Source organism: Canis lupus, chromosome 24, assembly GCF_003254725.2.
Source record: "Canis lupus dingo isolate Sandy chromosome 24, ASM325472v2, whole genome shotgun sequence".
Classification (NCBI taxonomy): Eukaryota; Metazoa; Chordata; class Mammalia; order Carnivora; family Canidae; genus Canis; species Canis lupus.
In genome coordinates, this window is record NC_064266.1 from 34,389,651 (window position 1) to 34,415,444 (window position 25,794).

At 47.1% G+C, this 25,794-nt stretch overlaps 1 protein-coding gene and 1 long non-coding RNA gene across 24 annotated transcripts in view; one reads left to right on the forward strand and one right to left on the reverse strand.

Annotated features, from left to right (window-relative positions):
* ZMYND8 (zinc finger MYND-type containing 8) overlaps positions 1-25,794 on the reverse strand; it is a 143,492-nt gene that overhangs the window by 4,230 nt on the left and 113,468 nt on the right. For 15 of the 23 annotated variants that reach the window (XM_025470320.3, XM_025470326.3, XM_025470318.3 and 12 more), the window contains 7 exons: positions 21,109-21,501; positions 18,954-19,144; positions 13,795-13,875; positions 10,916-10,994; positions 8,433-8,672; positions 5,416-5,576; positions 4,276-4,356 (listed from right to left, as the gene is read on the reverse strand). In XM_025470320.3, coding sequence (XP_025326105.1) covers positions 4,276-4,356; positions 5,416-5,576; positions 8,433-8,672; positions 10,916-10,994; positions 13,795-13,875; positions 18,954-19,144; positions 21,109-21,501 — 1,226 coding nt within the window. The remainder of the gene's footprint in view (positions 1-4,275; positions 4,357-5,415; positions 5,577-8,432; positions 8,673-10,915; positions 10,995-13,794; positions 13,876-18,953; positions 19,145-21,108; positions 21,502-25,794) is intronic. The other 8 variants (XM_025470335.3, XM_025470334.3, XM_025470325.3 and 5 more) reach the window with 4 other exon arrangements.
* On the forward strand, positions 1,367-3,142 carry LOC125753556 (uncharacterized). The gene is made up of 2 exons (XR_007405666.1): positions 1,367-1,414; positions 1,512-3,142. It is a non-coding gene; the product is annotated as an uncharacterized LOC125753556 (long non-coding RNA).

Here is a 25,794-nt window from a genome sequence, read left to right on the forward strand (position 1 = left end):
CCCCATGGCTTCCAGCCCACTTCCCTCCATGAGATTTCACCCACACAGCCGCCAAGGGCAAGAGCGAGCAGAAGTCAACGAGATGTTCAAGGAACTTGAAGGCGCAGTGAACAAGCCAGTCTTTCTGCTTTCACACAACCACCCGCACAAACAGCCTTGTGAGAAATAGAGGAAGATGACAAGACACGAGTCTGCTGTCCTGACCAGGCCTCCAGGTCATGTCCCACTCGTGTCCCTTCCTCTCATGCTCTGGAATGTCGTGGCAACGCTGCCTAAAAACCCTCTTCTCCAGTTCCTGACAGTGAGCTCCAGGGTGCTGCACCCCTTTGCCACCATGCCTCCCGTCCAGCCTTGGCCCGAATCCTAAATGCGGACACTTCCCAAGCACAACCCCGGGGGCACCCCTTTCTTTACCCAAGACCTGCAGAGAAGGTCCCTTCAATTCCATCTTTGGGAGACGCTCAAAACACCATCTAAAATTTAAAATGTCCAGCATGATTCATGGCTTAGAGCTCAGAGGTGACCGCGCAGAGACAGAAACCACACAGTGTGATCGGAGGAGAGAGAGAGAAAGCAAGAGAGACAAGATGGAGCGACAACTCTTAGAGACACGTCTACCTGGGTTGAGGAAGGAGACAAGACAGGTTGTAGGTTGTCCTGTTCAATGTGGTAGCCGCTGGCTACACGGTGCTATTCAGATAAAGTAAAATAAGATGCTAAATTCTACTCCTCAGTCTCATTGGCCACAGGTCAAGGCTCCAACAGCCACATGTGCCAGCGGCTACCACAGGGGATAGTGCACGTAGAGATCACAATGCCATCACTGCAGAATGTTCCAGGGGTAGCTCCACTCTAGGGAGGAGATGCATGGTGTCATGGAAGGAACTGAAGTATAGGAGGAGGAGGATATTTGAATGCCATGGGAAGGGGACACCTGGGTGGCTCAGTCGGTTGGGCATCCGACTCTTGATTTCAGCTCAGGTCATGATCTCGGGGATCATGAGATTGAGCCAGACATCGGGCTCCATGCTCAGAAGGGAGTCTGCTTGGGGATTCTCTCTCTCTCTGCCCCTCCCCCTATTCACATGCTCTCACTCTCAAATAAATACATCTTTTTAAATAGGTAGGTAGGTAGGTAGATAGGTAGGTAGATAACTGCCGTGGGAAGGAAGCAGTTGAAAGTAAGACATCTGGCTACGTCAGAGGACAGGGAGGGGACAGCTGGGGTGCTAGAAGGCCAGGCAGTGCCGGGCTGTGCTCCTCTGAAGGAACAGGCAACGCCACGTGCTGTGGGTCAGTGGTGGCCGAGGGACAGCTGGGATGTTTGAAACAGAGCAGAGAACCCGGGAACAGAGGCTGCTAGGCAACCGATCTGGTAGGATGAGCAGACAGCTGAGGATAGCGGTCAGCGTAGGTGGGGACTGGAGGTACTGGGGGGGGGGGGGGGGGGTTGGAATGAGCGGGTCCCCCTGCACCACCTTCCCCAGCTGAGCTCCGATGCTTGTGTGCAGGTGAGTACCAGATGCCCAGCTGGGGTTTACCAAGGTGGAGTTTTGCCAAACGGACATGCTGAGAAAACCAGAAGGCATGGAGGCCGGGTTACATGAGCAAGAAGGATGCTGCTAGAATGAGCCATGGAGACGAAGCTGAGGAAGGAGGAAAGCATCAGTAGATCTGAAAGCAGGGTTGGAGGGGAGAGGTCACACGCACAGTGCTGACACTCCCCAGACATCAGTGCCTTAGTAGCTGAGCCGTACAAAATTCCCAACATTCACCCATTTTTCACTGAAAATTTACATACGAGTCAACCTAAGCATTCCCAGCACAGTGGGTGAGAGCATGTCTGGAGTCCGAGAACTCTGGACTGAAGTCCTGGCTCCAATAATTACTCACTGAGTGACTTGTGCATGTGAGTTAACTTCTCACAACCTCAACCTCTTCATCTGGAGAACAGAAATAGTAACTTCCCTCACAGAGGCTGGGAATAAACGCTCTAAGGCGTCCAATGGATTCATGCTCTTCTATGAGCACCAAGTGCTCTTCTGACTTCCCCTGAAGCTCTATGAAGACGGGGGTTGTTTGCTTTGTTCACCCTTAAATCCCCAGCCCTAGCACAGAACCCCGCCCTGGGGAACTTGACAAACTCTCATACACCTCCAACCATCTACAAATAGCCTACTGCTGTGAGCCCCCCCTCCCCCAGCAAGAATCTCAAGTGGAATTCAGGATCCTGCCCTCCTCCTACCCCGTCCTATCACCAGGCTCCTCGGGGATTATATTCTCTGCCCCCACCCACCCAGTACCAAGTCACCAGCATCTTCCGGAGCTTCTGGTCTCCTCTCTCCAATGTGAACTCTCATTCCCACCCACTTGGGACACCCATGTGCTTCAAGGATCCGCCAACCACGGACCTCGGGCCAAATCCAACTCAATACCTGCATTTTATTTTATTTTTTAAGATTTTACGTATTAATTTATGAGAGATACACAGAGAGAAGCAGAGACACAGGCAGAGGGAGAAGCAGGCTCCCTGTAGGGAGCCCAATGTGGCACTTGATCCCGGGACCAGGATCACACTCCAAGCCACATGGCAGACACGCAAACGCTGAGCCATCCAGGTGCCCCATGCCTGCGTTTTCTAATACGGTTTTCTATTAGGGCACAGCCAGACTCATGGGTGACTCATGTGCCATATATATTATCTATGTTGACTTTCCTCCTTCAACAGCAGAGTTGAACAGCTTTGACACAGATCACAGGGCCCGCAAAGCCTAAAATATTCACTATTTGACCCTTTATGGAAAGTCAGCCAGATCCTGGGAGACGTCAGATAGGATCCTTATTACGTCAGATAGGATACATCCCCCAACCACACTCCTGTATGCCGTCCTCCTCACTACAACAGAGTGAGGATGGCATTTAATGTCCCCCATGCAGAGCTGAACCCAGTTCATTGCTCCAAAACCTCAACAGCACTCCCTGTCTGAAACGGGGCTTCCCCACCCTGGGTCTTCTGCACCTTTGCAATTCTGACCCATCCACAATCCTCCCAACATCTTGCTTCTTATTCCGTGTTTTTATTTTAAACTCGTTCTAAACATTAAAAAAAAAAAAAAAAACAACCAAATTTCCTATCACTACCTATATCGCTAACAGAAAATCAACAAAACGTGTCCCAGATCGAAGGGACTCTACAAATAAACACAATGAAAACCAAATGGTAGTTATAACATCTCAGGAGAGACGCAGTCTGCTCTGTCTTTGGTAAAAGAAACTAGGAAATATCAGAGAGGTGCAGAAGGCATCACAGCACTAAACGGAACCGTTCTCGGGGAGTCTATCAGAAGACTGGAGGGAAGGTAGCGGAAGACTACTCTTTGAACAGGCGGTTCAATCGTGTTTCATCTGAAGCTCACCATCTCCCTAAAGTTACCCACCCCCTCAACCTGAAGCCCACCCACCTTCTAGCCCCACTAGGAAACCTTCTCCAGCTACCGCTGCTAACAATAGACATCATTTCCTCCTCCTTTCCGTGCAATGAACACACAGAAGGGAAGGAACACATTTGGTTTTCAGCGGAAGAGAACCATCCAGCGGACAGAAAGACCCTGGAGCTAAGGGACCCTGAATTAAGCACATCGTCCTCAACAGGGGCACCTTCTGAGAACCATCTGGAATCACCCACAACTAGTTTAGGAGGAGGCAGGGAAATGACCCTTTGGGCTAGAATAGAAGACAGCCCAAACCCCCACAGAGGAGAAAAACTAAAAGCTTAGTCCCAGAAAATACCCGAGAACTGCCTACCAGGTTATTCCCCAAGAGGAATGATTTCTACAGAAAGATTGTCCACCTAAAATTTTCTTTTCTCTAAAGCCTCAAGGGCCCACACCTACTAGATGTGAGCGTTGGGACCTCAGGAATAGAGTTCCAGATGGTTTCGCTCACTGTGGTCATTTCCCTGAGGACAGAAGAACTGCCCCACCTAAAATGCGCACCTTCTACCCCACCCCAGGTCAGCAAAAGAACCCTCCTTTCACGTGAACTTTTAGGTGGGTAAAGCAAACATGGGTAAAGACTGATCAGTTTGGAGAGGTGCCTGAAAGCTGCCTTGCCCAGCCACTCCCTCAACCCCCCAATGACCTGCCCGGGGCACCCCCAAAGATCCCTAAGGATCCGCAGTGGTTGGAAAACCACTGCCATAAACCCTTAAGAGTTCTCCCTGAGAAGATGGCTTCCCCTCTGCCCATGAGGAATGTGAGAGCGGTGTTCACCCACCGGGGGCAACATACCAGAGCCTTGGTTGGAGCCTAAGAGAATGGAGGAGGGCGTCTCCCTGGAGCCAGAAAGGTCGAGGGTCTAAAAATACAAAAAGAGAGAGATGGACACAAGGCACAGGGGCCAATGTCGCCCCCCAGGGAAGCCTAGGGATCCGTGGGGGTGCTTGTCACTGCCCCCCAGGCACCTCGGTGCCCCGTGCCTGGTGTGCCCGGCAGGGGAGGCCAGGTCAGCTGGGGTGGCCCTACATCTGTGCTCTCCTGCACTCCGTACCCTGAATGAACAGGCTGGGACATGGTAACGGGGCAGCCCAACTCAACTCGATAGCCTTGGCTTCTAGAACACGGACTGTTTCCTCTGCTTCCTTCCCTGACCTGCCTACCCTTCCAAATTTGTGCCCACTACTGAAAAAGAGGTTTATGTCGTCAAAAAAGGCTATCAGCTCACGTTTATTGCACATTAACCCCTTCCTTACCAGGCAACGTTATCCATGAAATCGAAGGGTTCTGATGACATAGGGACTTATTACTTTCCTAATACACATTGAAATAAATACGTATTGACTGCAAATGTAAAACGTTATCAATGTGCCACCGAAAATTACTTATGCGTACAATCCATGCTACGTATACCACACACTGGGAACTAGGACATGCAACCTGGGCTTTCCAGTATGGCAGCTACTAGCTTCATGTGACTATTTGCACTTAAATTAATTAAAATTAAATAAAATTTAAAGGGCGAGTGCTTGCTCACACCAGCCAGGGGTCAAGCGCTCAACAGCCACATGTGGCCAGTGGATACCACCCTGGGCAGAAAAGACACAGAACATTTCCATCATCCACGGAAGGTTCTACTGGACACCACTGTTGTAAACTTTGAGAGTCCCCGCAGAGCGGCTGCCAAGTCACACGAATGTCCCCTCGGGCTCCACGTCCCTCTGTCCAGACCCGCATGCCCACTGATGAAAAGAAGCTCTGCTAAGCCTGTCACCCCCCCGCAGAAGTCTGACTGCCCCACCGTGAAGACAAACCTCCTACCAGATGGGACTTGCAGAGGTGGCAGGCACAGGGACGGGTCCGGAGACTCCACCTGGCCCAAAGTGTTGATGTCACTGGCCAAAGGCGAGCGGCTACTCACCGACCCGCTGTCTTTGCTCTTCTCTGCTGATGACTCCTTGTCTTTGGAGGTGCTGGCTGTTTCCGTAGGGGCTGCCTGTGTGCTGGAAGAGCTCCCCTGGGATGATTTGTTTAGTGTTTCTGTATTCACCTCGGCATCTGCTTCCTGCTGAGGAGCGGTAGCTGGGGGAAAAGAAAGAGAGAAGCCATGTTATAAGCCGAGGGCCACGGCCTCTAGAACGAAAGGAAGCCCCACTCTGCACAGGGCCATGGCATGGTCCAGAACAACTCTGACCCACCCACCACCCATAATAGAGGCAACTGCTGCTCACTCCCTCCCAGGGGCTTTTGCACTTTTTCAGGAGCTGAAATTCCAGACCGTGGGTAAAAGGATATTAATTTTTAATAGTTCGTTAATTCAAGTTTTATTAAGTCATTCTGGAGACAAAAAGCATGGCAGCAGAACAAATGAAACCCATCAGCACAGCCAGCCTGTAACCACTCATCTAGGACCATTCATTCCATAATTTCTAATTTTGCACCTATTTATATCATCCCATGGACTGGCTTCCTTCTAAAGGAAGGCAGGGAAATCCAGGTGAAAAAAACGACAGGATGTGAAAGGCAGAAGGTATCTGGAGATGGTAGGAGCATGGGCAAACTGAAAAACAGAGCATCTGAGAGGAATTTCAGAAAGACAGACATTAGAATGCCACAAATAAAGAAAACCTGAAGGACATTTTGGCCATCTTGAAATAGTAACAACAAAAGGGTCATCACACACATTCCAGAACTTAGGAGAATTTAACTCCACTGCAGGAAAAGATGTAATGTAGCCATTGAGAAGACATCTCTCAAGGACCCGGGTGGCTCAGTGGTTGAGCATCTGCCTTTGGGTCGAGGCATGATCCCCGGGTCCTGGGACTGGGTCCCGCATCGGGCTCCCCATAGGGAGCCTGCTTCTCCCTCTGCCTATGTCTCTGCCTCTTTCATGAATAAATAAATAAAATCTTTAAAAAAAAAAAAAAAAAGGCATCTCCCTAAAGGCTGAAGGACATAGCAACATGTTTCAATATTGCCTTTCTAAAATAACAAAACAACAGAAGATGTCTAGAGCAGGAGTTGGCATACTAGCACCAACTATTTGTCAATAAAGTTTTATCGGAACACACCCATGTCCACCACTTACATACTGTCTATGACTGCTTTATTCAAAAATCAGCAGAGCAGAGCAGTTGCAACAAACCACATAGCCTACAAATCCTAAAATATTTACTCTATGGACCTTCACGGAAAACTAATTTGCTAACCCCTGACCTCAGGAGCATTCCTCAGTCGTGGCCACTCATATATCACCTTCCAAAAGTTGGCCAGTCTAACAGATACACTACCTTATTATTTAGGTAATTTTTAATTAAATAAGTACATTAAAACAGAGGCTTTTTTGAAGCACCTGGGTGGCTCAGTTAGAGTTCAGTTCAACTTTTTTTTTTTTTTTTTTTAAAGATTTCCTTCATTTATTTGAGAGTGAAAGAGCAAGAAAGCACAAGCAAGGGGAGGGGTAGAGAGAGGAGAAGCATACTCTCTGCTGAGCAGAGAGCCCAAGGCGGAACTCGATCCCAGGACCCTGAGATCATGACCTGAACCAAAGGGAGACACTCAACCAACCAAACCACCCGGGCGCCAAAAGGATCCAACTTTTGATTTCGATTCGGGTCAGGCTCTCAGGGTCACGAGATCGAATCCTGAGTTGGACTCTGTGCTGAGCAGTGCCTACTCAAGATTCTCCCTCTGCCCCTTCCCCTGGTTGCACTCTCTCTCTCTAAAAAAGGTGGCGTTTAGTGCTCGCTTCGGCAGCACATATACTAAAAAAAAAAAAAAGGTGGCGTTTAATTCTAGGCATATAAAGCTACTATTTAAAAAAAAATAAAAATAAAAATAAATAATAAAGCTACTATTTGTCAGAAATAAAAGCTAACTTTAAAAATATTTGGTTAAATATTTTTAACCAAACATTAAATGAAAAGTTAAGTAAAAATTAACTTTTAAAATATTGCAAATAAATTCTAGCTAGACACTGTATCCTGCTGGAGGCTCCCGGCCTCTGGGCTGCTTGTTCTGTGTTTGAAAGAGATGACAAAGATTAGTTCCAAAACCAAGACTTTTCCTTCACACAAGAATTGGGAATCCTGGGGATCCCTGGGTGGCTCGGCAGTTTGGCGCCTGCCTTCAGCCCAGAGGAATCCCAGGATCGAGTCCCACGTCGGGCTCCCGGCATGGAATCTGCTTCTCCCTCTGCCTGTGTGTCTGCCTCTCTCTCTCTCTGTCTCTCATGAATAAATAAATAAAATCTTTAAAAAATATATAAAAGAATTGGGAATCCACAGGACACCCGGGTGGCTCAGTGGTTGAGCGCCTGCCTGCCTTAGACCCAGGACATGACACTGGGTTCCTGGGATCGAGTCCCACATCGGGCTCCCTGCAGGAAGCCTGCTTCTCTCTCTGCCTCTCTCATGAATAAATAAGTACAATCTTTAAAAAAAAAAAAAAAAAGAAGAGGAAGAAGAATCAGGAATCCATGTTACTTAAAGCTATGAGTCCAGAATTACTTTAAAAGCAGGATTTCTCAACCTCACCATCTTGGGCCAGGATCATTCTTCATTGTAGGGCACTGAGTTGGGCACTATAGGGTGCTTGGCGGCATCCCTGGCCTCTACCCTCTAGATGCGAGTAGTACCCACCTCGGTTAGGATGACCTCAACTGTCTGCAGTCACTGCTGGTGTCTCGGGGTGGGGATCACAGTCACCCCATTGAGAACCACTGCACCTCACGTGAAGCTACACTCTGGCAAGTAACAGAAAGGAGGCCTGAAGTTCAAACAGCCATGCCTCAAGGGTCAGCTATGTGCCTGCACGAGAGTGGCAAGGGGCAGGGTGAACCAGCCTTGCCACATCAGTCTGCTCTGTGGGCCCTGCACGGGGGAGGCGAATGCCCACCCCAATGTGGCCTGGGCCAGGGTGCACCTCGCGTGGCCATACCTGACTGGGTGCAGGACTTCATATGCTCGGGCCAGTGGGCTTGCTGGCAGGGGTAGTCACAGTAGCTGGTGTTCCAACAGCAGTAGAAAATGGCCTCCTTCTTGCAGTTGGCACACCACTGCTTCTTTTTGGTCTCGTCCACCGCCTGCTGCTTCTCCAGCTCCAGCTGCTTCTTCACCTCAGCGATGAGCCGGTCCCGCTCCTGCTCCAAGCTTTGCCGCATCTCTGCCATGGTCAGCTCTGACACAGAAGGGGAGAGGACGCCAGCTCCATCAGCAGCACCCCCAACCCAGGGCTCAGAGTTTCTCAGACCAGATCAGAAAGGAAGTAGAGGATATGGGTTCCGAGAGACACGGGTGCAGATCCTGACTCAGAGAAGCCTCAGCTGTGTGACCGCCCCCCCACCCCCACCCCCACCCCCACCCCCACCCCCAGGCGAGTAACCCAGCCCGGCTAAGCCCCAGTATCTGCATCTGTGTAAAATAAGCATTCATCACGTTGATCTGTGCGTGATAGTGAATTCAGGTGCCTAGTATGCAGACAACCAGAGTCCCATGGTGATTCTGTGGGAAATCCTCAAATATACCTTCAAAGCCACCCCGTATCAACTCACTTCATCTTCCTACTAAGCCTGTGAGACAAGCTTTCCTATAATATCCCTTTCACGGATAAGGAAACTGAGGCACACAGCTAATAAGGGCAGAGCTGGCACTAGCTCTCAGACACACTTTCCAAGTAGTATATTCAGTGGCAGTGGATTAAATATACCACATAGGGCCCTGTGATGGATCATTACGGTTGATCAACCATCAAACTGTTCAGTCTACTGAGATTTCCTCATTTCTATTCACACAAGAAGTCCATGTGCAATTCACTTGGGAGTGACCTGCACACCAACAGAAAAATGATTCTTTGATAATCAAAATTCTCTTCCTAGAATTAAAAAATTCACACACACATCCCTTTAAAAACACCAAGAGAGATGACACGTCTGGATGGCTCAATCTATTAAACATCCGACTCTTGATTTCAGCTTAGATCACAAGCCCTGCTTCAGGCTCCATGCTGGACATGGAGTTAGCTTAGGATTCCCTCTCACTCTCCCTTTCCCTCTGCTCCTTGCCACCCTGGCTCTTTCGCATATGTGCAATCTCTCATTCTCTCTCAAAATAAAAATAAATAACTGAAAGATGAATGAGCAAATGAATAAATAAAACAAAAATTAGAAAAACACCAGGAAAGAAAATTAATAAGCTTTTGCACTTGTGCTAGACACAACCTCTCTGTCCCTTGCCACTGCCCTTAAAGAGGAGCGTGCAGAACATGGCAAGTTCTGGCCAGCCTTCATGCATTTTTTTTTTTTAAGATTTTATTTACTTACTCATGAGAGACACAGAGAGAGAGGCAGAGTCACACACAGGCAGAGGGGGAAGCAGGTTCCATGTAGGGAACCCGATGTGGGACTTGATCCTCGTACTCCGGGATCACGCCCTGAGTGGAAGGCAGACGCTCCACCTCTGAGAGCCAATCACTTAAAAATGGAGAGATCTGGGGCGCTTGGGTGGCCCAGGTGGGTAAGCATCTGCCTTCAGCTCAGGTCATCATCTCACGGTCCTAGGATCAAGTCCCTGCATCAGGCTCACTGCTCATCAGGGATTCTGCTTCTCCCTCTGCCTTTGTGAGCACGTTCTCTCTCTCTCTCTCTCTCTCTCTCTCTCTCTCTCTCTCTCTCTCTCAAATAAAATGTTTTAAAACAATAAAAAATACATAAAAAATAAAAATGAAGAGATTCTGGAAAAAAAACCAAGATTCCTTGACTTCACTAGAGAAACTATAGAAAAACTAGAAGCCACACATCCAACTAAACTTCCTACATGACAACACACTCAGGAGCAGAGGGCTCCTTCCCCAGGCGGCATCATAAGGATTCGAGTTTGCGAAGCATGCCTCAGCTGCAAGCAGGTGGCATGCCTGGGCATGCCGCCCTAACAAGAAGACCTGACGGCTGCCAGCATTCAGACTCTGAGCCTGACACTCCATGATGGTCTGAAGGAAAATGCTCTACTTTGGTGGGGGGGGAAGCCTTTAATGACACGGTCACAGAATGGCAGGCCAAAACAGCACTAGGTCTAAACCAGGGAGCAATGAAACAGCTTCCTCTGCAGCGTGGAACACGCAGGAGGTGTTTGATAATTTGCAATGCCTCATATTCAATGGGTAGGAGTGTCCAGACCTGAATCGCTGGGCTGTGTGACTCTAACAAACTTGCTCAACATGTCCGTGTCTTGCTAGCTTCACCTGAACACTGGAATAACAGAGCCCCTTCTAAGAAGGGTTTTCATGAGAATTTAAAGGTTATCTCACGGGAAAGTACTTAAAACAGTCCCTGGCACAAAATCAGAGTTCAGTAAACAGGAGCTACTGGTGCTATTGCTGTTACTGTTTTGACCCTCCTCCGTATAGACCAATTTGCCAGGCCTCACCCAGGTTGTGTTTCATTTCCGAGAGCTCCTGCTGGTGTAGCCACTGCAGCTTCTCTATCTCGATCCTCAGCCTGCGAATCTGTAATGAGGGAGAGTAAGACTCTTAGAAGGCATGTCTGGGTCGGGTTCACCGATGGGGCTCAGAACTCGACCTCCAGCTGTAAGAATCAATGCCACACGGCTGATTGAGGCATAAGCAGCCTGGATGCTGCAGTCCAGAGAAGTGGACACCAGTGCACTACCCCAAATTCAAGAGAAGTTCTATTTCCAAAAACCAAACACAGTTGATCCATGAATAATGAGGCGGGTTAGAGGCGCCAGCACCCCCACGCAGTAAAAAATCTACATACAACTTTTGACTCTCCAAAAACTTAATAGCCCACTACTAACAGCCTAGGAAGCCTTATCAAAAACATCAAATAGCTGATAAACATATATGTTCCATGTATTAGATAGTGTATCTGTACAATTAGGTAAGCTCAAGAAAAGAAAACGTTAAGACCATCACACAGAGAAAATGCATTTTACAGTACATAGAAGATCCACGTATAATGGATGAGCACAGTTCAAACCAATTTTTGAAGGGTCAACAAAACCAGCTATCCATCTTTTCCAAGAAACACTGGCTCTAGGAAAAGCCACTTGCTCAGTTGCTAGAACATGGCGACTCTTGATCTCAGAGTTGAGTTCAAGCCCCACACTGGGAAGAGGGTTTATTCTTTTTTTTTTTTTAAGATTTTATTCATTCATTCATTCATTCATTCATGAGACAGAGAGAAAGAGAGAGAGGCAGAGACCGAGGCAGAGGAAGAAGCAGGCTCCATGCAAGAAGCCCAATTCAGGACTCGATCCCAGATCCTGGGATCACGCCCTGAGCCAAAGGCAGACGGTCAACCACCGAGCCACCCAGGCATCCCAAAATCACTGTTGCATATTCTTTTTTATTTTTATCATCTTTATTTTTCTTTTATTATTTTTTTAAGATTTTATTTATTTATTCATGACCGACACTGAGAGAGAGATTGGCAGAGACAAACGCAGAAGGAGAAGCAGGCTCCCCACAGGGAGCCTGATGTGGGACTTGATCTCGGATCTCCAGGATCACACCTTGGGCTAAAGGCAGCGCCAAACCACTGGGCCACCGGGGCTGCCCTGGGCAGAGGGTTTAAACATGAATGAATGAATAAATAAAGTAAAAACAAGGACCAGATTTTCATAATAAATAAAAACATCAAAGGTTTGATTAGAGCGACGCCTGGGTGGCTCAGTGGTTGAGTGCCTGCCTGCCTTTGGCTCAGGTCGTGATCCAGGGGTCATGGGATCGAGTCCCACATCGGGCTCCCTGCAAGGAGCCTGCTTCTCCCTCTGCCTGTGTCTCTGCCACTCTGTGTCTCTCATGAATAAATAAATAAAATCTTAAAGGCGGGGGGGAAGGGGTGGATTAGAACTCTGGTCTTAAAAAATGAAACTAAAACAAGTAAAGACAGCTTTGTTTTATTCATGTAACATTTTAGGTGGGATCCACAGGCATTCACCTGAAATTCCAAGCCTAACGTCTCCGGAAACCAAAGGGTATTTTTGGAGGGAGGGGTATGTATTGCACAAAATTCATTTGGGCAGGAAAAAATAAACTCAGCCTGAACTGCTATGGGGCTATTTACAGAGTCTGAGGACCACAGTCCTTCTCTACTTGTGATTTTGCCCTCCCAGCTCCCTTCTGGACACTGCAACATCTGAAGATATCCGGTTAGTCACACTGGAGGGTGCTACCGCCAAGAGAAGGTAGAAGCCAGGGATGCTGCTAAACATCCCACAATGGGCAGGCCAGCCCCCATAACAGAGAGTTATCTGGCACAAACGTCAGCAGTGCTGAGGTTGAGAAACCCTGATTTATCCCTCATGGCGTGAACAAGCATATTTCACAGAAATGTTGCGGCGGAGAGGGCATATATTGCCTCTTTAAATTCTGAAAAATTCTAGCACACATCTGGATCCCAAGGTTTTAAGGGAGACATTTATGGATCTGCATTTTCAACCATATGCCAGTTCTTTAAAAAATAACGAAGTATGGCAGGGGTCAGGGGAGGCTGTTCTAAGCCAACATTGTCCCTTCTTGTTGGACATCCTTGGCCTAATCATAAAGAGGGTCACATGAGCAAAATATTCCAGGGGACTCCTTGATTCCTCTCAGGACCTCTCTCAAAGCTTTATATTCACATCGTTCTCTGCTGAAAGCCTATTGGGATACCTTCCCAGAGATTTTTCTCCTCTTCTGAGTGCTAGCCTCACCCTGCCAGGCCCTCGTAGGCCCACAGATTGCATGGAATTTCCCTGTCTGCAACACTATTTTCAATGACCTTAAAAAAAATCCCACCACTAGTCATTTCACCTGGTGACCCCTCTGCATCTGGCTTACAATGAATTCGCCTAAGGAAGGAAGGTCAAGGAGGCCTATTTTTATAAATGGTCACTTGATAAGTGGACAATTTAATGTCTTAACCATTCTATTCCCTAGGTAACCGCATAATTGTGGAGGCTCTCTGTACACATTCTTAGACAACAAAGATCACTTGCATAAGAAAGTCCATGCTTACACAGAGCCAGGAGACAATTATACACAGGGCCAAAGGAGCGGAAGGATCTCCAATTTCACCAGGGGGTGAACTCAGGCTCCAGTTTGGTGCCTGTCCTCTGATCACACAAAGCAGGGTGCGTCCCCACAGAGCCAGCCTTTTGACTAAATGAAGAAGTACCCTCCCCAACAACCACAATTGGCAGAGCCCCCTGGAGGGACTTCCAGAGAAGTTGCTTCCTGGCACCATTTTACAGCAGCCCATAAAACATTCTTAGCAAGTGAAGAATTACGTGTCATCTCTGACCTCGGCTATTGTGCTTCCGGTAGTGTTTTTAGAAAGATCGTTGTATATCTCTGTCATTGTCCCTTTTATTGCATCCATCATCTGAAAGATAAAAACAGAAACAATTCAGGTGATCATCTCCCTGGGGCTTTTCAAGATGACATACATCTAAAAATCTATCTAACATACAGCAGTGGTTCTCAACAGGGGGCGATCTGCCCCTCATGGGACAGGAGGCATCTGTGGTTGTCATAGCAGGGCTGGGGGGGGAGGGGGATTGGCATCTAGTGGGTGGGGGCCAAGGATGAGCTAAATACCCTACAGTGCACAGAACAAAGAATCCTCCAGCCCACAGTGTCACTAGTCCTAAGGTTGAGAAACCGGTATAAACCAGGGCAGTGATGAATCACCTACAAAATAAAGCTAGTTTCTAGAGGCAATGGCTAATCTGGAGGGGCCAAATTTGGGCCCCAGGCATATTTGGTGTGGCCAGCACTGAGGATTTGAGGGAGGGACTGTTTCCTTTTGTGACTGTTTCTTAATTCCTTACCACTTTAAAAAAAAAAAAGAAAAAAAAGTTTTATTGAGATCTCATTCATATACCAATTCAGCCGTTACAGTGCACAAGTCAATAGCTTCGAGTAGATTCAGAGTTGCACATCTATCCCCATGGTTCAGAACCTTCACATCACCCCAAAAAGAAAACCCACTAACCCTCTTAAGAGCCCTATCACCCCCTATACCCCGACCCACCATCCCACTGCTGATCTGCTTTCTACACCTAAGGATTTGCCTCCTCTAGATATTTTGTGTCTATGGAATCACATAATATGTGGTCCTTCTTCAACTTAGCACAAAATTTTCAAGATTTATCTGTGTCGCAGGGCCTCTAAGTACTTCATTCCTTTTTATGGACAAATAATACAGTCCGTTGTGTGGACAGAGCAGGTTCATTATCTGAAGGCTTTGGTCAGGGCATCCATTCTCTGCCTTGCTAGTCGGCTTCCCATCTTCCTTCACTTTCATTATCTGAAGCCGGAAGGCAGCGAGTTTGTGACATGGGCTCAGGTTCACGTAGCAAGCACCTAGTTCCCTGCTGTCTGAAGGTATCTGCAGGAGGATTTCTTTCCAACCTCCCACTTGCTGCCTGATCCGGCCCCCATCCCAAGAGAAAGAGGGGAGGACAGAAGACCCAACGTGAGGCCTCAGGCCTGGCCTGGCTGCGGCCAAGTCTCCACTGTGTTTTGCAGTTTGCTCCGATCCAGCAAGAAAGCAAAACCCAGACCACCCTTATATCTGATGCCTGTGATTTGCTCCTGCCATCACCCTCTCCCTGAGCCATGGGGGTAACTACAGTGCCCCCATGTAGGGTATGCACAAGGTTTACATGAGAAATCCATGTGAAGACTATGATATGGGGAACCCTGGGTGGCACAGCGGCTTAGCGCCTGCCTTTGGCCCAGAGCGCGATCCTGGAGACCCGGGATCGAATCCCACATCAGGCTCCCGGTGCATGGAGCCTGCTTCTCCCTCTGCCTATGTCTCTGCCTCTCTCTCTCTCTGTGTGTGACTATCATAAATAAATAAAAAATTAAAAAAAAAAAAAAAAGACTATGATATGGTTCAGTACCTACCACAGAGTAGGTGTTCAGAAAGAAATACCTGTTCATCTTATTTCTATAGAAAAACAAAAAATTCACATGAGCTATAATGAAGAAACTGCCAACCCCCAAAATAGTAACCCCAAGTTCACCCCAAAATGGGAGAAAAACGAACACGATGTCTGTTGAGATTTTCACTGCTAGCTTTTTCGGAGGCCACACACAGATGCAGCCAGGAAAAACACTTTGTGCTTTATGCAGTCGTTCTGTTTGGGCCTCCTGCCCCGCTGCACCAAACACGTCAGTTTTAAATATTAAAACTAAATTGCTTTACAAGAAAACTTTAGAAAGTGGATGAAATTCAATATATTACTAATGCAATGGTTACATTCCATTTTAAAGAAATCATGGATTTGTGGACAGATTTTCACTCTTTCTTCCAAATATAGCAAAGAACGCAACATCACTAAAGAGCACCCTTCTGCCAAAACACACAAATCTGGGTCTTCGACTCCAGGTCACCTCAGAGGCAGGGAAGTTCATCAGCTCCGAAAATATGTCACTGTGTTCATTTTCTTAACTGCAAAGAAAATGTCTATCAAAAAGTTCACCCCTCAATTTTGCTGTAAGAGCAAAGGGGGCCGCCAAAGGTAATGAAATCAAACTCACTGCAGGAGCTCAGAAAACTAGCTCAGTGCAAACCACAAGCCAGGTCCACTCAGTAGGTCTGTTTCTCCATCTGTAAACGAGGAGCTTAGACCCCTCAAAAAAAAATCACTAGAAAGTAGTCTAAGGCTAGACAGCCAGAACACGAGACCATTTAGGCAAAACCAAACACCACCTTAAATCAGTAATGAAAAATGAACGCCTTCCCATTCTCCTGTAATCCTGCATATCACCACATTAGGAAGAAAGTCTCTGTTTGGTGCCAGCATGTACCAAACACTTTTAGGACAATCTCTCTAAAAATAGGCTTACACTTCAAGCCTTGACAAGGAATGGTGATCCGGCAATGTTAGACCCAATTTTATTTTAGTTTCTTAACTTAGTCAATTTAAATAAAATTAACTTACATAAAAATATTAAATCAATACTAGCTGGTGGACAGTTAAGACTAAAATCGAGAATGGCCATAAATAACTGCGCCTTGAATCTTTCCTATTCTGACACTCAGGGACTCTGTAACAATTCATGTATTTTATTCAAAAGGAGGACAGACTTACTAAATGAGAGACAAAGTTATGCCCAAGACCAGTTCTGATTCTCTCTCTAGCTGGGGAAGGCAGGAAGGAAGGGGTGGGAGTGTAGGGGACGGGAAGGGGATTGGCAGGACTTGGGAACGTCAGATAGGGTTGCTTTAAAAAGCCACGTGCAAGAACAATCAATTCATGGACACTGAATATCTGTGGTCAGTAGGCTTCATGGGCATTCACAAACTGGCTCAAAGCCACTCTCGAGAGCCTGGCTGCTACCATTCAAATGCAGCTCAACCATTCAGACCGTGTAACCTTGACAGGCCTCAGTTGTCTCATCCATAAAATGGGGAGGATAATAGTATCTACCTCATCAATTTGTCATGAAGGCCGAATGAGTAACATACGAGCATAATGTAACAGACACTTACAGCAGTGTCTGGCCCGGAGCGCCACTACCCAAACATTAGCGAGTGTACTACCATCTTATCCAATGTAACAGACAGTTATCCCAGGGCTCTGGTGTTTGTGACCTTGTGGAATCTCCTCCCTTCCAGTGTACGCTGGCCTAGTGATCTACTTCTAACCACAGAAATGTGACAAAGGTAATGGGCTGTCACTTCTGAGATCAGGTGACATGAGGCTGACTTCCATCGTGCTAACAGGCTCTATCACGGGCTTTGAGGAAGCAAACGGCCAATTGTGAAGGCCCACAAGGCAAGAACTGAGGGCAGCCTCCAGCAAAGAGCCAGCTAGGACCTGAAGACCGCAACCCAAAAGCCCTCGAGGAAGTGAACCCTACTCACAACCACCTAAATAAATTCTAAAGGAAATAGATCCTTTCCCGGTTGAGCCTTCAGATGAAACCCCTACTCTAGCAGACACCTTGACAGCAGCCTGCCAGAGGACCTAAAGCAGAGCACCTAGCTTAGCCATGCCGACTCCTGACCACAGAAACCGTGAGATAAGAAATGTGCATTGTTGGGACACCTGGGTGGCTCTGCGGCTTAGTGACTGCCTTCGGCTCAGGGCATGATCTCAGATCCAGGGATCGAGTCCCACATCGGGCTCCCTGTGAGGACCCTGCTTCTCCTTCTATGTCTCTCTCTGCCTCTCTCTCTCTGTGTCTCTCATGAATAAATAAATCTTATTTTTTAAAAATGTACATTCTTTTAAGTTGCTATGTTTTGTGGTAATTTGTTATCAAGTGATACCTGATACACCTAGAAAGAAGGAATAAAAAGGAAATGACCAACAAAAACACATCAGTAAAAGATTATAAAGGTCTTGTCATCCAGAACTAAAAGGGAGCCTACTTTTAACACAATATAATAAAGGAATCTTTACCATGAGACTTCAAGAATTCTAGATACAACCATTCCCAATAACTGTCACCCATTTTTTTCTATAAACCTGGATAGTTTACTCATTAGCAACTAATTAGTAATTTACTCATTAGTGAAGAGTAAGTTATTATTACTGCCTGCTTAGTAATATAATAAATACTCTTTCTTACTAGGTTATTACTCAGTAACTACTATTAACAACCACTGAGAGTAACAAGCCTGATGAAGTGAAGTCAGGCATCAATCAGCATGCATTCACTTGACAACTCTGTACCAACATGTACTGTGTGTACCGGGCACTCTTCTAGGCCTTCGAGGTAAGCAAAATAGACCAACTCCTGCTCTCAGGGAGCTGACATTCTGGTGGTTATTCTGCTATCAAGCAGTCCCACATGGACCCACACACACACTCCAGTGCACTCTCACATGATGGTGAAAACAGCTCTAGGATGGATTCAAGAGCGAGCACAGAAGCACCTGGCAAATTCAAACAAAGAGCCTGCAGGAGAGAACACCCATCAATGAACCCACTTCGGGGAATCCGGTCACCGCGCCCCAGAGGGTGGGAAAATCAGGACAGAATCCAGTACTCCCTAGGCCATCCTGGTTCCTGAAAAATCTAGGCCTAACGTCATACCTTACACATCTCCTTCTTAAGACTCAGTCACTTTGTTCCACGTGGCTACTAAATGCAAACCAACACCTTGGTCTGTTATTAAATGACAAACAGCGTGTTAAGGAAACTCTGTCAATGAGAGACATGATGATTGACATCAATCGATGTCATTTTCCAGCTATGTACTGACTGTAGAATCAAAGGCCTCAGAGTAAGATGCAGTGCATCCAAGATTTCTCTGCTTAGATTCAACATTAGATGCAGATGGAAGAATTTGGACTTGGAGATCCTCAGGAAAAACAGGATCTCCCCTCCTGAGCACCCCATAAAGCCTGTGAGGTCATGATCCTCCTGGCTCCCAATAGGAAGTCGGTCCTCTGGCAGAACACGCCCCTAGCCCCCAACCCGGCACCACAGCACTCACTTTACTAGTGTACTTGGCAATGTCCGCAGCGACGTCGGCGGAGGCAGTGGCGATAGGCAGGTCTGCGTTGACTGAGGATGCGAGGGTGCTTGCAGACCCCGAGCTGGTGACCAGGGGTGATGACTGAGTGCTGGTCACCAGGGTGATGGTGGAAGTGGATGGACTCTGCGTGATCTCCTTCTGCTGCACAGCTAGGAAAGCAAAGGGTCCCGGTCACCCCACTGCTGTGGGAAGGGCCCAACCCAGCAAGAAGCTGTGGAGAGGGAGTGAGGTCCCTGACGTCCATTGCTTAAGCTCTTCTATTCAAGTGACAGAGATTCTCATCGTGACCAGATTCTGGCCAGGATCCTCTCAGCCTTTTCTGGGACTAGGCCTCAAGCTTGGCCCATAAAGCCTTCCGTAAACACTAACATGGCTTCCAACAGCTCAAGTTCACTTCTCTAGGATGACTCCAGTCCCCGCTGCCAAAGTACCTGCCTGAGAAACCAAGGCTGCCAAGTGAATTTACCATTTGTTCTAGCCAACACTCGACGACCCCTGTCTCCTGGTCTCTATGGGATGGTAGGAGTCTAACTCCAAAAAGCATTATTAGCAACCCCGTATGGGTTTCACATGGACCAACCACTACTTCCCATTTTTTGTAAAATTTCACCTCCCTGACTCTACTGGAGTCTCTACACAGTCCCTTCCCACCCTCACCACACTCATCCTCCTTTTAAAACGCCCAGTCACTTCTGTACAAATTGGGAATGACTTCAGTTCCTGCTGGACTGCTTTCTCCCTGTTGTAATAGTACATATTGATTACAACCCATCCTTACCAGGTTAACTAGTATCCAGCTTTGTCTTTGACACAAGACAACTTGGAAACTGAGAACCACACCATCAATGGGCCTCTTCTTGCTAGCACCTAAATTCCCCTGGAGAAGCTCCTAATTTTTACCGGGTACGAACACACACCAAAAAAAAGACTGGAACTAGGATTCAATCCTGTCCCATTAGCTCTTTAAATACCGCGAGCAATCCAGCTGCACTCCCACTGCACCTGTCCAATCTTCCTACCCTCCAGTCTTCAAAAGGGTTCTTAGGGGCTGTTCGAGACCTGGCTACCTTTCGACCCATACCCTGCTGCAACTCTTTATACTTCTACTCACTAGGATGCACTCAGTATGTGAGAGTTTCAACTAAAGACCCCAACCTCTAAGGATCTAGATCTAGGCTTCCCTGCGAGACAAGATCTGCATTAGCGCTCACGAAAGCTGGGCCAACTGGTACTCATCCAAGCAATGCCAGATGGAGCCTCCTCCATGGCTGGGGGTGGTTTTGACTCCACAACTTCGCCAACTGGTGCTTGATGCTGGCTCTTCTTCTGTAGGTGGCTAATCTCTAGTTATCAAGATACCCTTTGCTACCAATTCCTCACACCATACTCTTCCCAAAATAATGCCAAGAGGTTCATGGGTGTGCACAAGAAAATTTACACAAAGGTATTCATTGCAGCACTGCTTACAACAGGGGGAAAAAAAAAAACTGGGAGCAACCTAAATGCCCATCAGTAGGGGAATACTTGATTTAAATCAACTGTGGAATACTATGCAGCAGTCCAAAATAACATAGATAGAGCTATATGTGCTAACATGGATGAACTTCCAAAACATGCTGATGGGTGAAAAAAAAAAAAGAAAAAAAGAAGAAAAAAAAGTATGGTACCATTTGTATGTTTTAAAAAAAGGAAAAAGAAAAAAATACTATTTTTATGAAGAGTCATATATACATAAATATATATGCATACATGCATAAAAAAGGTTTCACGGTTAACAGTGGCCACTGAGAAAGGGTGAAGAATGGAATGGAAGTTCGGTCAAGACAACAGATTGTGGGGCAAATATTTTACCCCTCTCTAAGAAGCCTATATGCATGTATTGTTTCTAACACAGAGGGGGAAAAAAAATAAAAGTGAAAAAAACAAGTCGCAAAACAACTTTTAAAAATAATGCCACATGGAATGCGCGAGGCCTTCAAGATACAAAGGCCATGAAACAAAAAAGAACTGAAAAAAAAAAAGAAAAGAAAAAAAAAGAAAAACATTTCTGTCTCTCCTGTCGATGTGGCGAGGAGGGAGTGGGCGCCACGTTGAACAGAAGGGGGCATGGTACCTTTCACAGCCTGTCTGGTCTGATATCTCGTCCCCTGGGTAGACTGAGGCTGCTGGCTCTGCTGCTGGCTCTGCTGCTGGCGCTGTATCTTCTGCATGTGCCACTTTTGGGAAGACGTTTGAAACTTACTTGACGAGTTCCACACGACCCGCTGCACGGCCGGGGCAGTCTCCTTCGGTAAAAGCGGCCTCTGCTTTTTCACCGGGCTTCCCGTGGCGGCGGCAGTGGCGGCGGCGGCGGTGGCGGCCGGGGCCGTGACCGTGGACGTGGTGCTGGTGGTGGCCGTGACACCAGCCGTGGGTGTTTGGGAGGAGGAGCGGGTGAGGAGCGGAGTTTCAGGTGGGGACTGGCTGCCCGCCGTAGTGGACGGTGGAGCTTTGCCTACAACTAAAGCTGATGCGTCGGGGGGCGGGGGGGACAGAAGAGGAGAGATTGGACTCAGGTTCACCTGCGGGGTTTCTCTTCTCCAGCATGTTCTGGGTTAAACAAAGCAAGGCCAACCAAGAATGCTGAACAAATTCAGTGTGGGAGGACCCCACCCCCGATGGAGGAGCACATCTCACCTTATCCACAGAGGCCGCTGCTGTGTATCTATCTCAGAGTGTCGGCCTCTTCTTGCCCACATCGGAGGCTCCTATAGGGGCCTCTGGGGCAAATGAGGCGAACTAGACCCAGCCCCTGCCCTCAAGCTGTCCACCAGTGAGTGGAGGAACAGAACCACCACAAGCTGTCTTGTGTTACGGTTAGAACTGGGTAAGCACTTTGTGAAACACCCAACCAAAGTCGACCCAGAGATTAAGAGAATCCTTTTGGCTAAAGAACCTATAGAGCCTGTACCCCTAAGTATCAGGTAACTTCCCAAGGGCCAAAGCACTGGAAACATGAAGTCACCCAGAAGGAGAGTCTCCCTTGACCTCTGACTCCCTCCAGGACTAAGTCCCAGTGTGCTCTTAATGGCCTTGACCCCTGGGACTAAAGGGAATTCCACTCCATAGCCAGAACCTTCCCAACACCATGGTATTTATCTCTAAGGAGACTTGCTTCTTTGTTGCTGTTGATATTGTTTTATAATGTTTTTTTTTCCACTTTAATTCCAGTCGAGTTAACATACGGTGTTCTATTTGTTGCAGGTGTACAATATCGTGATTCGACAATTCTGCATGTTACTTAGTGTTCATCATGGGAAGCATACGCCCTGCTTTTAATTCTGATATGTTTATTCCCACTGCCACCTTTTATCAGGCAATAACTGGTGCGATGGTCAAATCTACATCTAAAATGAGCTTTAAAAGCATAGTTTATTTTAGAGTAGCTTTAAATAAAAATACGAAGTCAATGATTATACAAAGCAAGACTTGGGAAGGGCAAGAATAATGAATGTAAATGACAAATTTGGAAAAGGCTGCTTTCCGGGAGTCTGTCTTCTGGGAGGGGGGGCTGTGAGGGAGGGGCAGGATTTCAACAGGCGGAAGTGAGAATTTGGAGGGTGACTGCGACAGCCAAGACGTGTCCAGGAGCAGCCAGCATTTTGGTCAGTGAGAGCAGGCAGTGAGGAGTGGCAGGAAGGCGGGTTAGAGCCAGAAGCACTGAGCAGCACAGAAGGGGTAGCCCCCTTGTGCTCATTTGTAAAGGGGGGTCCGTTATCACCGCCGAGGTCCCAGCCACCAGTGGAGCGGGTCTGCCCCCGAGAGAGGATGCCCAGGGATCACACACAAAACATAGGTACAAGTCAGCACCCCCAACTTATCAGACAATGTACCTTGACATAAGTGCCTTTCAGATTTATGTAACCCAGAAAAGACATGACCTTGATTATTCCAGGAAGGATATTCAGTACCCTGAGTTTTAGGAAGTCAAGGAGAGTGACAGAAAAAAAAGAAAGGGGAGGGGGGCTGACTTTCCTGACTCAGGAGGCCAGGGGGTGCAGGGAGCTTCCTTGGTGGCCGTCCCATCTGTCTGGCTCTCCTCCGCCTTCCTGCTCCTCTGGAGAGGAAGGAAGAGCCCAGCCAAGTTCATAAGTGGAGCCGGAAAGGGAGGGAGCTCTTCATACAGTGAGGAACCCTGATCCTTTGCCGGGATGACTTTGCGTGCTGGATACTGGATACAGCCCCTGTACCTTCCAGGAGGAAAGGGGGCTCTGAACCCAGGTTTTCTAAGAGCCGTGCACCAGGGCAGTCCCCTGGTGGAGCTTCTAACTTGCAGAGAAGCACCTTCCATGCCTCCCTTTCCTTCCAGGTGATGAATATATATATCATTACTGTTGAGAAGCTAACCTAGCCCCTCTCTCCTCAGACAAAGGACAACCACAAATAGGTCCTTTTCTTTCTACTGATTTGCAGAAGCAAAGAGTAACTTTGTGGGTGGGCTGCTGCTCTGCAGTGGTGATGGCTGGCCCTCTGTTCCAAATAAAAACTGTGGAGTGTGCAATCCAAAAAAAGATTCTAGGCTCAAAGTACCCTTTGGGGTTACCAATTATATACTAAAATATTTTGATTTCTAGAAGATTCTAATGGTTTACTGGGGGAAGTGGGGGGGTAGGAAATTCCATTTGTCCCAGAAATTTTGAGTGTATAATCAAACCGAGAGCCCAGAAAAGGGTGAATCTCTTCAAGGCCAACACTCCAGAAGCTGCCCCTACTTAATTAACCTACTTATTCTAGTACCTGAAGGGGGGTCTTTCTAAGAGAAAGATGGAAATTACCGGTGTTGTAAGGGAAGCACAGCGGGGTCTCTAAGGAAGCCTCCCTTTGCCTCTATTCTGAGATCACCAACTAGAAAGCTATTTTGCTACCTCAGGCTGCCTATTCTACATATAAGCAGCATTCCTGGCTAAAGGTGAGCTGAAGGTCACCGTGGCACACTGTAATATGCTCTTTACCTAATAAACTTGAAAGTGAGGGATCCCTGGGTGGCGCAGCGGTTTGGTGCCTGCCTTTGGCCCAGGGCGCGATCCTGGAGACCCGGGATCGAATCCCACATCGGGCTCCCTGCATGGAGCCTGCTTCTCCCTCTGCCTATGTCTCTGCCTCTCTCTCTCTCTCTGTGTGACTATCATGAATAAATAAATAAAATCTTTAAAAAAAAAAAAAAAAACTTGAAAGTGAAAATACACCATTGAAAAAAATGCTCTAGGGATGCCTGGGTAGCTCAGTGATCGAGTGTCTGCCTTTGGCTCAGGATGTGATCCTGGAGTCCTGAGATCAAGTGCCACATCGGCCTCCCTACATGGAGCCTGCTTCTCCCTCTGCCTGTGTCTCTGCTTCTCCTCTCTCTGTGGGTCTCTCATGAATAAATAAATAAAATCTTTAAAAAAAAAAAAGAAAGAAAAGAAAAAAATGCTCTACTGCAGAGTCTGATACAAAACCTGATACAAAGCCAATTCTTCAAGACCAAAACTACCATCAAACGGCTCTAGATTTAAGACTGGTAGGTCTTTGTTCCAACCTCTGGGATGACATCCTAACTGAATCATATTTTAGAATCATCTTCTTAATTACATCCACCACTCACTTGGGATCCCCTGGACATATTTCTTTCAAACATCAGTGCAAGGAAGAGCTGTGTTTCATTTAATCAACTGGGTTTCCCCTCCTCCCCAACTTTTTGGAAAAATAAGAGAACTTTTAAGGGACTAAAGTATTTCTCTTTTTGCTTTGACTGCTAGGAAGCTCACAGCCAACATGAAAGCCCAATTTTGCCAATCTGAAGGCTGGAACCTATTCCTGTGCCTAAACTTTCCCAGAACCTCCTACTATTCTACTTTTATCTTTTACAGACTTTATTTTCATTTTGTCTCATGATTAAATCTTCTTGTCAGTCTGTTACAGATTCTTTCTGGAAGGGGAAGAGGCATAAAACCAATCCATCAAAAGCTATGTTTCAGAAAATAAGGAACAGTATAGCTATATCATTCACAGGAGCACTGCCATCTCTATACCCGAATATTCCCATAAACCACATGGAATAAATAGCACTCCCTGATTATTTTCTGCCACATTTGCCTCAAACCCCAATCCACACATCATCAGAATTTTTAGAGACTACCCATAAACTCTAAGGTGACTCAGGAATGGAATGGCATTCTATCCTTCCTGCCCACAGTCAACTGCTTCTCTTTCTCCCTCCACTGCACCATTCAGGCACATTTCATTCCATCCTCACTGACAAACTGCAAGAATTTTCTCTCCATAACAACTGAGGTTCCGTGGCAGTCCAGGCTGACAAGGACACAGAAGAAAGATTCTCAAGGCCCATCCCCAACTTCCTGTAAGCAGCCAGATTCAGAAATCCCCAGGGGGGCATAGAATCACATCTTACTCAAGAGTTGGGTTGAGAAATCAGCTCCCCTCAAAAGTCGGGCATGGTCAGAAATTGAGCCTGCTTTTCCCTGATGGTACTCACAAAGTACATAAAATTTTACAGCCACGACTTCCAGTTTGTCCTTAGGCAACATTTTTCCTGGGCCCTCCATTAATTCTGCATTATCTTTCTTGCGTACGTTGGAATCCCCTCATACCCATTCGCCAAACCAATGGAAAAAGGGTGCGGATTGCTTTGTCCACGGGAAGGACACCCTTCACATCATTCACACATTCCATCTGGAGGGTCTGCCAAGAGGCCTGGGCCACGCAGGCTTCCAGGCAGCTACTATTGGTTCAATCTGTAACATCAGCAATGGGGGTACCA